The sequence below is a fragment of the Paroedura picta genome, chromosome 12 (genome assembly GCF_049243985.1).
Source record: "Paroedura picta isolate Pp20150507F chromosome 12, Ppicta_v3.0, whole genome shotgun sequence".
Taxonomy (NCBI): domain Eukaryota; kingdom Metazoa; phylum Chordata; class Lepidosauria; order Squamata; family Gekkonidae; genus Paroedura; species Paroedura picta.
In genome coordinates, this window is record NC_135380.1 from 11,713,249 (window position 1) to 11,726,154 (window position 12,906).

Here is a 12,906-nt window from a genome sequence, read left to right on the forward strand (position 1 = left end):
GACTCTTGATGTCCAGCTGTCTGTGGAGTCCCAGGTCACAAATGTTGCCCGTCAGGCTTCCTTTCCTCTTCTTCAGACATGGCAGCTGGTGCCCTACCTGCTGGCACCGAACGTCATCCTCCCCAGGCTCCAGTCCCAAATCTGTAGGAATTTCCCAACCCAGAACCGGCAGCCCTAGAAGATCATGCCGAAGCTTGTCCCAAGGTGGTTATTAAACTTGTTTTGACCAAGCCACTTATTTATTTTTAATTTTAGATTTCTATACTGCTATAAAACCCAATAAAAACACCCCAGAATAACAATTACAAATTAATTGCAATTAATCAGGTGGCGATTTAAATCCTAAGAGCCCTGACCCTCACTCCCCTCCATTCAGTCCAGGGGTCAGTCCTCTTACAATAGGAGTGAAGCCAGATCTAATCAACATGGGGGGGGAATCCTCCAATGAAAACACCCAGACACTGCCCCAGCCTCAACCGTATGCCTGGCGGAAGAGCTCTGTCTTGCAGGCCCTGTGGAAAGCTGCCACCTCTGGCAGGGCCATCAGCTCTTCTGGGAGCTCATTCCACCAGGCTGGGGCCAGACGAATGCCCTGGGACAACCAGCAGGTTCTCAGAACCTTACTTCTGAGAAACAGGCATGCAGCTGGCCTGGAAGGCAGATTTTTAAATTAAACTCAGGTGCTGCAAATCACTGTTAGGATTAAGGTGGTGGTGGTGGTGGTGGTGGTGGTGGGGATTTAATAGGTACTACATAGCAGTCAGACTGCTGTATTTAATTGCTGGCCATTTTTTAATTTTTAGAAACATCCTATATTTTTGTCCCTTAAACCCAGAACCAAGGAAAATCACAGTTGTCCCTAATACAGGTAAAAATGCGTGATCTGAAAGTCTTTGCTCTTTAAGACCAACATTTTGCCTCTGAGCTGATTGGCCCACACTCCTTTATAAAGATGGGCTTGTTAAGGTCCTTGATTTTTTCCCCCTCCTTCCTTCTTAGAGACTGTGTTGGGTGAGTTATCCCTAATCTGTTTTGCACCTCGTTGTTTGTGCTAATTGTTTTGCACCTGTAAGGCTAGTGATTTTGAAAAGAATTTTGAAAGTATTGTTAAACTTCCCTGCTACTTCTTTTGATGGTGTTCAGTTACCTGAAACACCCTTATTTTATTCTGAGTTAAGATAGGCAACAGCTGTGTTGAGTGAGGTGTGGTATTGTGGTGTGGTGTGGGGGTGGGAATCCCAAACCAGTTATCTAATACTGCTGTCCTTGTCCTTAATAAAATGCATTTGTTCTAACATAGAAGAGTTTGGGGAATTTTTTCCCCTCATAGCTGTGTTGGTCTGAAGCAGCAGAACAGAGCTTCAATCCAGTTGCACCTTTAAGGCCAACAAAGTTTAATTCAAGTTATAAGCCTTTGTGTACAAGCACACTTTTGCCCATGAAAGCTTATGTCTTGAACAAAACTTTGTTGGTCTTAAGGGTGCCATTTGGACTCCAACTTTGTTCTCTTATAACTTGGATCCTTAAAGGGCAAGTGCAAAGGTGAAAGCAATGGTGCCTAATTATGACACTGGGTTAAAAGCACCTGTCCTCTGATGCAGGGGTAGTCATCCTGTGGTCCTCCAGATGTTCATGGACTACAATTCCCATGAGCCCCTGCCAGCGTTTGCTGGCAGGGGCTCATGGGAATTGTAGTCCATGAACATCTGGAGGACCACAGGTTGACTAACCCTGCTCTGATGGATTCAGGTGCATAGCCACGTTGGTCTGAAGCAGCAGAACAAAATTTGAGTCTAATCGCACCTTTAAGACCAACAAAGGTTTATTCTAGGTGTCAACTTTAGTGTGGATGCACACGAAAGCTCACACCTAGAATAAAAAATGGGTTGGTCTGAAAGATGCCAGTGGACTCAAATTTTGTTCCATTCCTCTGATGCTCATTGAAAGGGGGGCTCTTTGCTTCTTTCCCTGTTTTGCTGTCCCATCTCATAAGTTGGTACGAAGGTAAAACCAGTAGGAGAATCAGGAGATACTTGGATTGGGTCATCAGGTTTCCCCTAAACACCAGTCAGCAATGGGGGGTGGGGGAGGGGTAGGGTTGCCAGATCCAGGTTGGGAAACCTCTGGAGAGGACAGGGACCTTAGTGGGGTGAAATGCCAACGAATCTATTCTCTAAAGCAGGGGTAGTCAACCTGTGGTCCTCCAGATATCCATGGACTACAATTCCCATGAGCAGGGGCTCATGGGATTTGTAGTCCACAGACATCTGGAGGACCACAGGTTGACTACCCCTGCTCTCAAGCATCCAATTTCTCCAGGCATTTCTGTAGTCTGGAGATAAGTTGTAATATTGGAGCATCCCCATCCTTGCAGGAAATAGGATAAAAATTAGTGATAGACAAAGAACCATCTGTTTGTGTTCAACTGGGGGAACCGACAGAGTAAGTTGGTAAGTTTCATAATCTTTCTCTCAAATGTTGTTGAGTATAGAAACAAAGAGTTCTTCTGACACCCCCCCCCCCTCCTCCAGCAACCTGCTATCTGGATTGCCTTGAACTTTTTTGTGAACAGAGAAGTGGGAATGTGAAGCTAGAATAATGCAGAATTTTCATTTGGGATACTCATCATCTTTTATGGGTGGATATAAAGCCACCAACTAGACAGGCTAAGAGCCGTAGACCTCTTACTCAACGGAAGCGCCAATGGAAGCACATACTGAAAAGTGGGGCTTGAAATTTTTGGTGGCCTTCTTGACACGTGTGCTTTTTTCTGTGTTAGGAAAGAGACACTCTGAGCCCAATGGCTTTGGAAAACAGCACCAACGACAGCTGTCGGTCAGAAAGAACCATTGCGCTGGTCTGGGGTGAGGTGTTGGGCTTGTCCCTCTGCAGCACAGGAGGGTGGGGTGAGGGGATCAAGGCCCTCTCCTGATATCTGCTTTGCACACAGGGTGTGAGTTAACCAAGGAGGCACCAACCTATACGTTTGAAGTCCCAGATGACTGGTCCTATGAGCAGCAGTTGGCCCTGAGGACGGTATGTGTCTCGCTGGCCGGTTTGTGGCACAGAGTGGTAAGGCAGCAGACATGCAGTCTGAAAGCTCTGCCCATGAGGCTGGGAGTTCGATCCCAGCAGCCAGCTCAAGGTTGACTCAGCCTTCCATCCTTCCAAGGTTGGTAAAATGAGTACCCAACTTGCTGGGTTGTAAACGGTAATGACTGGGGAAGGCACTGGCAAATCACCCCGTATTGAGTCTGCCATGAAAACGCTAGAGGGCGTCACCCCAAGGGTCAGACATGACCTGGTGCTTGCACAGGGGATACCTTTACCTTTACCTTATGGGCTTGGATGGACTCTGATGAATCTCTTATTCCTGTTTTGATTTTGCAACTTAAAACTGTGATTTTTAAGTAGTTCTTCTGTGGCTTTTTTTCCTGCCAATTTTTCCTGCAAAACTGATATGCTTTCCAATACCAGGGCATTAATTTGTTGGCCTTACACATGAATTGATGATGTATACTGCATATGCCTATGCTGTATGAACTATTTTTTTTTAACAACCAAACTATGCAGCATACAAATACAGTGTCAGCGACTTTACAAAACTAACAGCAAAAAGCAGAGACGTGAAAGTGTCAACAAACAGAATAAAGGAACAGGGAAACCCTTGCTTATCCTTTATAGCAAGGATAGTCAACTTGTGGTCCTCCAGATGTTCATGGACTACAATTTCCATGAGCCCTTCCCAGCAAACGCTGGCAGGGGCTCATGGGAACTGTAGTCCACGGACATCTGGAGGACCACAGGTTGAGTACCCCTGCTTTATTGCAAGTGGGAAAGGTTGATAGTTTCCTAGTAGGGACGCCAGCCCCAGGTGGGACCTGGAGATCCCCTCGAATTACAGCTCATCTCCAGATTACAGAGATGAGTTCCCCAGGGGAACATGGATATCTTTGGAGATTAAACTCTATGGCACCATACTCCACTGAGCCCACTGTCCTTTCCAGTTTCCCACCCACTTCCCCCACCAATGGCGGTGTGTGTGTGCTTTGCAAACCTATCTCCAACTCCTGTAGTGGGTGATGTGGATGAAGAACATGGCTTTCTCTAGGAGATCTTAAGGTACTGCTTTGATGAAGGATGAATAGAGGCACAAAATCAAGGCTTGTGAGAAGTGCTCCCACTGCTATGAATGTGTCCTGTCCTACTGAAGAAGGGCTTTGAGCTCATGTCCCAAGCTCTGTGGTGCAGCTTCACTTTCACATTTGGCCTACTGGGCTGGAGAGCTGTGATTTAACGGTGGTCGAGGAAAATGAGCTGAGAATGTAGAACTAGGCCATGGATGGCAACAGGAGGGAACCAGGTTCTAAGTGGTTGCCCCTTAGTCCAGCAGCTGCCTGTGACCTATGTTGGTTTTTAGAGCTTCTGTACAATCATTCAAGCCTACACCTCAAGCGGTGAGCCATCCTGTGTTAAGTGGCAGCTCTGACCAATGTAGAGCTTCCTCATGGTTCTACCAACTTGAGTGAGTGCTACAGTTGTGTTGAGAAATGTTTCTGGTTTCGCTAGGTTTGTTCCGAGGAGTTGATGGCTCTTTCCCTCCCCCCCCCTCTAAGGTCTGCCTCGGGGAGAAAGCCAAAGATGAATTTCACGTGGTGGAGATCCTGCCCCCAAAGGACAGCAAGGAATCTGCTCCAGTATGCATAGCGAACTTGAAACTTTCAGTTCTCCCCATGGTGAGTGCCTTGGTTGGGCTAACTACCCTTGCCCAAAGTTCTCCTAGTTAGTTTCTCAAGCTTTCAAAAAAGAAAAAATCTGTCCGGAGTGCCGATCTCTATGGCCCTTTAGTGTTATCCACCGTGTCTTCCAGTCTGTAACACTTAAGTTGCCATGACAGTTGATAGCAAGGAAGGGCATCATATTCATAGCCCACCTAATAATTTAAACCTTTCTGTTTTCCAGGTTGCCTCCTTAGGATTTGATCTAAATCCACCGGTCACATTCAGACTAAAGTCAGGGAGTGGACCAGTCTACCTTGCTGGACAGCATCTGACAGGTGAACATTATGTTGTGTTGCGTCTTTTCCAGTGATCTAATGTTTACCTTGTGTAGGTAGAGTGAAGGCTAGTTGCAGCCATTTTGGGGCAGCTCCCACCCCCAATAGGTTTTGAAAGCAAGATTCAGGCAAGATTGGACTAACCCTGGACCATCCACCTTGGGCAGTAACTGATAATTCCAGGGTCGCTGGCCAAAGACTTTGATAACTGTTAAATGTATCGTATGTACATTCCGGAGTCTTCGGAATGTTCCAGGAATTATGTTGGGACATGCAAGGGAAACAGTTCGAGATTTATTAATCTGAATGGCCAACGTCTTCGGAGAGGTAGCAGGAGCCCCTGCAGTTTGCCCAACTGGTAGCTGAGCCGTAGGGGAGGGTAGTAGATAAATTAAATAAAGAATAATTAGTGGAAGCCATGTAGGAAGTGCCCAACCTTGGACTCCATGCTGAGGAAACCCAGGTGCAACACTTAATCTACAGATTTAAGTGAGCTTAGTTTAATTAATTGCTAACTGTCAAGCTTCATGTGGAAGCACAGTCCAATGGGCCTGGGGCAATTGCAGTTCCATTGGGAGTGAAGGGCTGGAACTGATATTAAGGCTGGTGCCCTTGATCTGTGAAGACCAGATGATGGTTGAAGCAGGCTTCATCATAGGGTTACCAGACTCCACTGTGGAGGGGTGTGTGTGTGTGTGTGTTGTTCTCCTGCTGCCAGGGAAACGTACCGTGGTATGTAGCAATGTGCCTAGCTCTGGTATCTGGGCAAAAACTGTATGGTGGAAGCCATATTTACCATAGAGTTTCTACCCAAATACACCCAATATGAAGACATTTCTTCCAGATCATGTGGGCAGGCACATTACAGCATGTTGGCAGAGCCTCCCTCCTGCTCCTGGTAAGGCTCCCTCCCCAATCCCCCACCTTACTTCCTCAGTAAAGGCAGCTCTGGGCTTGGGAGCAACCTAAGAATTGAATCCCCTGAAATGCCACAGACCATTCCTCCAGGCAGATTTTCTCAAGCCAGATGAAACGATGGGAGTTCACATGCCGGGCATGTGGGATTCAATTTCAAGTCCTGGTATTTTGGCTGGCTTGATCATGCACCGAAGGTCCACTGAAACCTCAAGGGAATGCTACTATCTTGATAGCTTCATGAGCTGTAGTTCCTGTTTGCAGCTGTCAACGCATGGAATGATAGTGAAGAGGAAGAAGAGTCCTCGGGAGATGAAGAGATGGAGGAATCTTCCAAGGAATCCATCAAGATTCCAGACATTAAGCATTCTTCTGTAGCAGCCAAGAAGAAGACAGGTGTAGCTGCTCAGGAGCAATCTCAGGTAAAGTCATTCATTCATTCATTCATTCATTCATTCATTCATTCATTCATTCATTCATTCATTCATTCATTCAGTTTTTATACCGCCCTCCCATATGGCTCAGGGCAGTTCACAGAAAACATTGCAGGAGTAATATATAGAACAGTCTGAATGCTTAACAGCTATAAATAACATATCAACAATAAACTAACAGAGACTTCGAATAGAACGACAACCCCCAGGGAGGTCAGGCTGCTTTAGAACATGGAGGAGGTGTCTGGGGACAGGGGGGGGGGGGGACCAGCGGATGTTCATAGGTTGGATTAACCTCAGTCGAATGCCTGGTGGAGGAGCTCCCTTTTGCAGACCCTGCAAAATTGTGGTAGTTCAGGCAGGGCCCTGATCTCTTCAGGGAGCTTGTTCCACCCGGTTTGGGGTCATTAGGAGAAAGAGGCTTCATCTGTAGTTGTCCCTAAAAGATTTCCTTGGGCCCTGTATCTGTGTCCATTCAAGTGTTTTGTCTTTATACAGACCAAAGGAGCTGGCAGAGGGAGGAAGCCAGCAAGTAAGAAATAGATTAACATCCAGCAAGGTAAAGATACGGTGCATATGGCCACCATCTTTATGGTATTGTTTATTGGATTTCTAGTTCACCCTTCCCTGGAAGCTCTAAAATTACAAGCTCTAAAAATTTTGTCAAGAAAGGGGCACCCAGAGGACCACTCTGATTCCATGACTTGGACTCGTTGGGGGGGGGGGGTCAACAAAGGCGAGGAAAAATACTCATGACTACTGGACTTCAGCTAACTTTAATTCTTTTTTTTTTTTAAGGAGGTGGAAAAGGAGTGGGAACACCTTGGCACTGCTTGAAAGGAATAAACGTTGCATGTTGTGTTTCAGTCTGTTGTGTGTATTCAGAATCCTTACTGTTGGTTCGTTTCTATGGGATGTACCTAGTTAGTAGGAGGCATGTATAGCTTCTTGTTCTGCCTTCTCCAAAATTGCTGAGATGGCATTGCTAATGGCCAGGTGAAGCACCTCCAGAGATGTCGTCACATACTCCAAGCTGGCAGGCAAGAAAGCCCCCCCCCCTGAATGGCTAGTGGGCTCTCCTGCCAGGCTGGAGCCCACAACCCTCCCAGTCTTCAGGTCAGCCAGGCTCCTCGAGGGCCAGACCGGTCTACCCAGCCCCAAGGAAAGCTCTTCCTAGCAAGTGAGCAGGCCCTGCCTCCACTTGCTCTATGGACATGTGCCTTTCCTGTCCATAGGCTACTTGTATCCAGATTGGTGCTCCTTCCGTTGGAGCTCTTGCCCCTATTTGCAATCTTTGGCTGCAAACGACACCCAGGTAGAGAGGGGAAGAGGGACAGGCTGTCTTTCAACACACGCACAGTGATTTTGTGTGACTACTGACAATGCTGCTAAAAAAGGTGGTTTTATTGAGGACAAAGGTGAAAAGAACAAAAGGGAAAAAACAAAAGGGCTGTACTGGTTGCTAAGAGAGAGAAATAAGACCAAGGCCACGGGTGCAAGTAAAGTAAGATGTGTGTTTTATTACTCAGCTAAAAATCTTCTATGTGTTTTGCCAACTGGCTTCTGCCGTCGTTGAGTGCTCCTTCCGCAAGAGTGCAAGATCAGCAGCCCCCATCGCTTTGGAGCCCCGTGCAAAAAATCAGTGCTGTTATCCTAGGACAGAGAGTGATTAGAATGTGGGCCACAGGAATGAAAAACTTTAAAGGGGGACTGGATAGATTCATGAAAGATAGCAATGGTTACCAGCCATGGTTACTGAGGGCAACCTCTACATTCAGAGACACAAAAACTGATGAATCCCAAAGCCAGGAGTTGACATCGAATCATAGAATCATAGAGTTGGAAGGGGCCGGGCCATACAGGCCATCTAGTCCAACCCCCTGCTCAACGCAGGATCAGTCTTGAGCATCCTAAAGCATCCAAGAAAAGTCTTGGCCTTTGTGCCCTGCCTGGTGGGCCACTGTGTAAGACAGGATGCTGGACTGGAGGGACAGTCTTATCCAGCAGGGTTCTTCTTATATTTGTTTGACATTTATTTAATTTGGTTCACCACCACTACATTTTCCTGCTGAAGAGCACAAGCCGAAGTAAGATCTAGAGTAGCTACCAACACTATGGTTTAGGCCAGGGGTAGGGGCTCATGGGAATTGTAGTCCATGAACATCTGGAGGACCACAGGTTGACTACCCCTGGTTTAGGCATTGCAGAAATCCTTATCTGAACAGCATCTGTACACCTGGGGGAGACCCTTGTTTTGTAGCTTCTTCTCGCAGTCCTGAAGGCAGCCTCTCTCCGTGTAGAGAGGTTTCCTTCCTGGGGAAGAAGAAAGACCTGTGAGACTCCAAGTTCCTTGTTTGCTTCTAAGTTTGCATTGGTTTGGAAGCAGCCATTCTCAACAGAGGCTCTATGGCTGGGGGCAGTGGATCCTTTTGAAGGGGACCACAGACTGAAAGATGCAAGAAGGGAAACCCAAAGGGTTTATGGCATGGGAGGGTGGGTGGGGTGGGATGGTAACTTAACCAACAAAATACCCCTTTTGTGACATACAGCATCATTCAGTGCTAGAAAGTTTGACCTTGGTCAAGGGAAAGAAAAAGAGATAATGTAAACCATTCCTTTGTGTGTGCTTGAATTAATGCATTCAAGACAAAAATGAGCTCACATGCTTTTCCTGGTTGATCTGTTCTAGAAATCTGCCTCATATGTATACAAGGTGCATCGAGTATAGTAATTTCACTCTTAGCTTAGGCCTTTTTAAAGCCTAGCTCATTGCGCAAGCAGCAAGCCTGCTGGAACCTGAGAAGAGCTCCAAAAAGGTTGGGGCCAAATAAAGGGTTGAGAATGGCTACTTTAAAGGATGGACACTTAGCAGGATCTGCCATAGGCAATGCATAACATTAAAAAGTACAATTTGAAAGGAAAAACCAAATAATTAAAATAAAGCAGCAGCAATAAGAGGTTGTCAGTATTGTAAGTAGAGATGCCAGCCTCCAGGTGAGACCTGGGGGATCCCGCAGAATTACAGCTCCTCTCCAGACTATAGAGATCAGCTCCCCTGGAGAAATTGGAGGCTTTGGAAGGTAGACTCTATGGCATTGCACCCCAACGTGATCCCTGTCTTCCCCAGGCTCTATTCCCATTTCTCCAGGAGAATTCAAACATAGATCTGGCAAGTGACAGTACAACCAGTAGCATAAATTAATCTTAAAAATGAGAGATTAAGGCAAAGAGATAACACTAGGGTTAAAAGAATGGGTGGACCAAGGCACTGGATGAGCATCAAGGCGAACGACAGCATTCCACTGGCAGTGTGCCCATGCAGAGAGGGGCGGAGCCCCGATCAACTGCACAGATGCCAATCACACATCCATGCCCAGACTTTGTTAAGGCTGCCTGAGCTAATGTCCAAGTGCAGTAGAACCTTTAAAACCCAGCAAAATTCCCAGGGGATCAGCTTTCAAGAGTCAGAGCTCCCTTGGTCATGTGCAAGGAAACATATGAAGCAAAGAGAACATCAGCAACTGAAACCTACCAGGGATGGCCAAACTGCGGCTTTCCAGACGTCCATGGATTATAATTACCATGAGTCAGTGCAATTCACGTGCAATTCAGGGGCTCATGGTCATTGTAGTCCATGGTCATCTGGAGAACCACAGTTGGAGAATTCTTGTTGGTCTATAAGGTGCTTTCAGACTTGGATCTTGCTCTTCTATGGTAGTCCAGCACAGCTACCCATCTGAAACCATCTGCAATAAAAGTACTACCTGTACCCCTTTCCTATAGCTGCCAGCCTCCAGGTAGCATCTGGAGACCTCCCACTATTGCAATTCATCAACAAGATCACCAAGATCAGTTCCCCTAGAGGAAATGGCAGCTTTGGAGGGTGAATGCTATGGGGTTATACCCTGATGAGGTCCTTCCCCAGGCCAAACCCTGCCTTCTCAAGGCTCCACCCCCAAAATATCCAGGTTATTTCCCAACCCAGAGCTGGCAACCCTACCTTTTCCTTGCTATTGGGTCGAGGGGAGTCTTTTAGCCACAGGATTGCAAACTGGGCCATGTTTTCATAGCCACATGTTCCCCCTCGCCTCCTTTTCCAACCTTTAAATTTTTCATTCTGGTCAGTTATCTGGTGCTAGGACTTGAGCAGATTTCACCTTTTCCTTTTCTCTGCTCTTCCAGAATTTCTTTCTCCAGTGCATTCCTTTAGTGATAAAGGGAATGACTCTAAACACTATATTCTAAGTTAAGGAATCGGCAATTTTGTTAAAGATGACATGAGGTTAGTTCTCAGTAGAAGGACAATCTGTACAAGATATGAATGTTGCCTTAATTTGCTTCTTGTTGGAGTACGGACCAAGGAACATTAAAGTGATGTGCCTCAATTAAACTTCAATAAAGAGAATTTCTGTAATTAAATCTGGAATCCGATCACATGCACAATGCCGCAGCTTCTAGCTCTCTTGGTTACTTTGCATCTCCTCTCCTCCTGGCTGCAAGCCATTTGTGCCTACCATTAAAGATGGTCTGTCTGAAGCAAGATTCTCCATCTTTGAGTGTGCAGGTAGCACGTGGGATAAGGCACGATGTGTCCGGGAGCCGAAAGATACACCACTCGCATTTTATGCCATCAACTAGAAAAAGACAAGAGAACAGACAAGAAGTCATATTGGCAGAGTGAGAGAACAAAGCCTTTTTAATGCTGTGGTGCTCTACAGATGGTTGGTAGGCCCAGCCCTTCATTAACTCTTCCACAACCAGCCCCCTGTGATGCAGACTCCTGTTCAGGCTTCTTCAGTGTGTGGATGAAGCCTTGGTTTGAATAAACATTCTTCCCCCCAATGCACCAGGATGCAGCGAATTGATGTTCAACGCCTTTGACCCTCCATTTTGTGCTGGACAGCTTGTGCATAATGAGATGGGGTGTGGGGTCAGAATAAGGTTAACAGCTGGAGGTTGGGAAATCCCTGGAGATTTGGAGGTCGAGCAATGGAAGGGCAAGTTTGGGCAAGGGAGGGACTACAAGGGGTCTTAAATCCAGTTCCTCCAGGGGAAGTGATCTCTGCTATTTGGAGATCAGTTGTAATCTTGGGAGATCTCCAGGCCCCACCTGGAACCCTAACCCCATTCTGCTAAGGATTTGGACCCAGAGTCCACAGGTGTGGCTGCTCACTTGACTTCAAACACTTACCCATAGCCATGGACAACGACATCCATAAACCAAGGCACAGGTGCCTGTTCATGTTGCGGTTTTTTGCCTTCAAACCAAGTGTAGACAAGTCTGGGGGTGGGTCAAGAACAGCATGTCCGCTGCAGGAAAGTTCCAAATTTATAGCCTCCTCCGAGGATGGGGTACGTGGGGAGCCAATGACAAGGTCCTCCCCTGATGGATAGATCAAGAAGGTGCCTCTTCAGAACCCTGCTTTGGGGGGCTAAGAGGAGAAGCCCGGTTTTATTGTTGCGATGATCAACCCTCACAGAAGAACACCTGATCTGGTCAGCGGACAAACTGAGGAAGAAAATCTGAAGGTGCCGTACGGTGTGCTTGAGAAGGTTATTAGAACCTAATCTGAAAGCATTGATTTATCTTTAAAACTGTTGCTTGCTGTATATAAGTACAAACCTTTCTTCTTGAAGCAAAAGTCTACAAGGATGAGACTTTACTGAAACATTTCAGTGTGGAATTTTACAGAAAGGGTATGTTGCACCTTACGATTGCCTCCCCCTCTCTGAATGACTTTCTCTCTTTCTCTCTTTCTCTCTCTCTCTCTCTCTTCCTGTCTTCCTTTCTTCCTTCCTTTCCCTTTCCCTTTCCCTTTCCCTTTCCCTCTTCCTTCCTTCCTTCCTTCCTTCCTTCCTTCCTTCCTTCCTTCCTTCCTTCCTTCCTTCCTTCCTTCCTTCCCCTTGTTCTTTTTTCTTTCTTTTTTTTAAAGAAATGTACAAGGTTAAAGAGAGTTGAGGTCTTCTGAAGGAAAGGTGTAAAGTCTATGGCATTATACCTGACTGAGCGCTCCCCCTAGGTTCTGCCCCCCAAATATCCATATATCAAATATCAAAGCATTAAGTTGCTCAGAGGATACAACTGGAAACCAAAGGAACATTCCAGTTGTGTGCAAGAGAACAGACCATTGTACTGAAGCAAACGATACCCTGTGGTTCAAAAACTAGCCAAAGCTTCTCTGGAGGAAAGAAAGAACCTTCAGAAGACTTATTTTAAGAGAAACTTTTTGCAACACGCAAGATGCGGGAGGAAGGTATAAGGAATATCAGGACTATTCAACGTTGGTTTGTTCAGGAACAGAAGATTTGGTTACATAGAGCTGCCAACACTGGACTAGGAAATTCCTGGATATTTGGGGGGCAGAGTTTAAGGTATAATTTATTTTATTTATTTATTGGATTTAAATAAATAAAGCCAGTCCGAAGCCAGTCTGGGATGCCGTAGAATTCACCCTCCAAGGCATCCCTTTTCTCCAGAGGAGCGCATCTCTTTTTAACTTT

The 12,906-nt window shown here is 46.2% G+C and overlaps 1 protein-coding gene and 1 long non-coding RNA gene across 3 annotated transcripts; one reads left to right on the top strand and one right to left on the bottom strand.

The window, feature by feature from the left end:
- Positions 1 to 843: 843 nt before the first annotated feature.
- On the top strand, positions 844 to 7,271 carry LOC143821928 (nucleoplasmin-like). 2 transcript variants are annotated; one of them, XM_077306426.1, is made up of 8 exons: positions 844 to 868; positions 2,780 to 2,864; positions 2,951 to 3,036; positions 4,617 to 4,736; positions 4,963 to 5,056; positions 6,236 to 6,393; positions 6,904 to 6,964; positions 7,204 to 7,271. In XM_077306426.1, the coding sequence occupies exons 2-7, from the start codon at positions 2,801 to 2,803 to the stop codon at positions 6,946 to 6,948; spliced, it is 567 nt and encodes a 188-aa protein (XP_077162541.1). In that variant the 5' UTR covers positions 844 to 868; positions 2,780 to 2,800; the 3' UTR covers positions 6,949 to 6,964; positions 7,204 to 7,271. The 2 variants fall into 2 exon arrangements, with proteins under 2 accessions (XP_077162541.1, XP_077162540.1); XM_077306425.1 differs by lacking the exon at positions 844 to 868 and adding an exon at positions 940 to 1,011.
- Positions 7,272 to 8,514: 1,243 nt separating this feature from the next.
- LOC143822033 (uncharacterized) lies at positions 8,515 to 11,690 on the bottom strand. The gene is made up of 3 exons (XR_013226021.1): positions 11,597 to 11,690; positions 10,920 to 11,039; positions 8,515 to 8,718 (listed from the first exon to the last, which is right to left on the bottom strand). It is a non-coding gene; the product is annotated as an uncharacterized LOC143822033 (long non-coding RNA).
- Between the last annotated feature and the right edge of the window lie 1,216 nt (positions 11,691 to 12,906).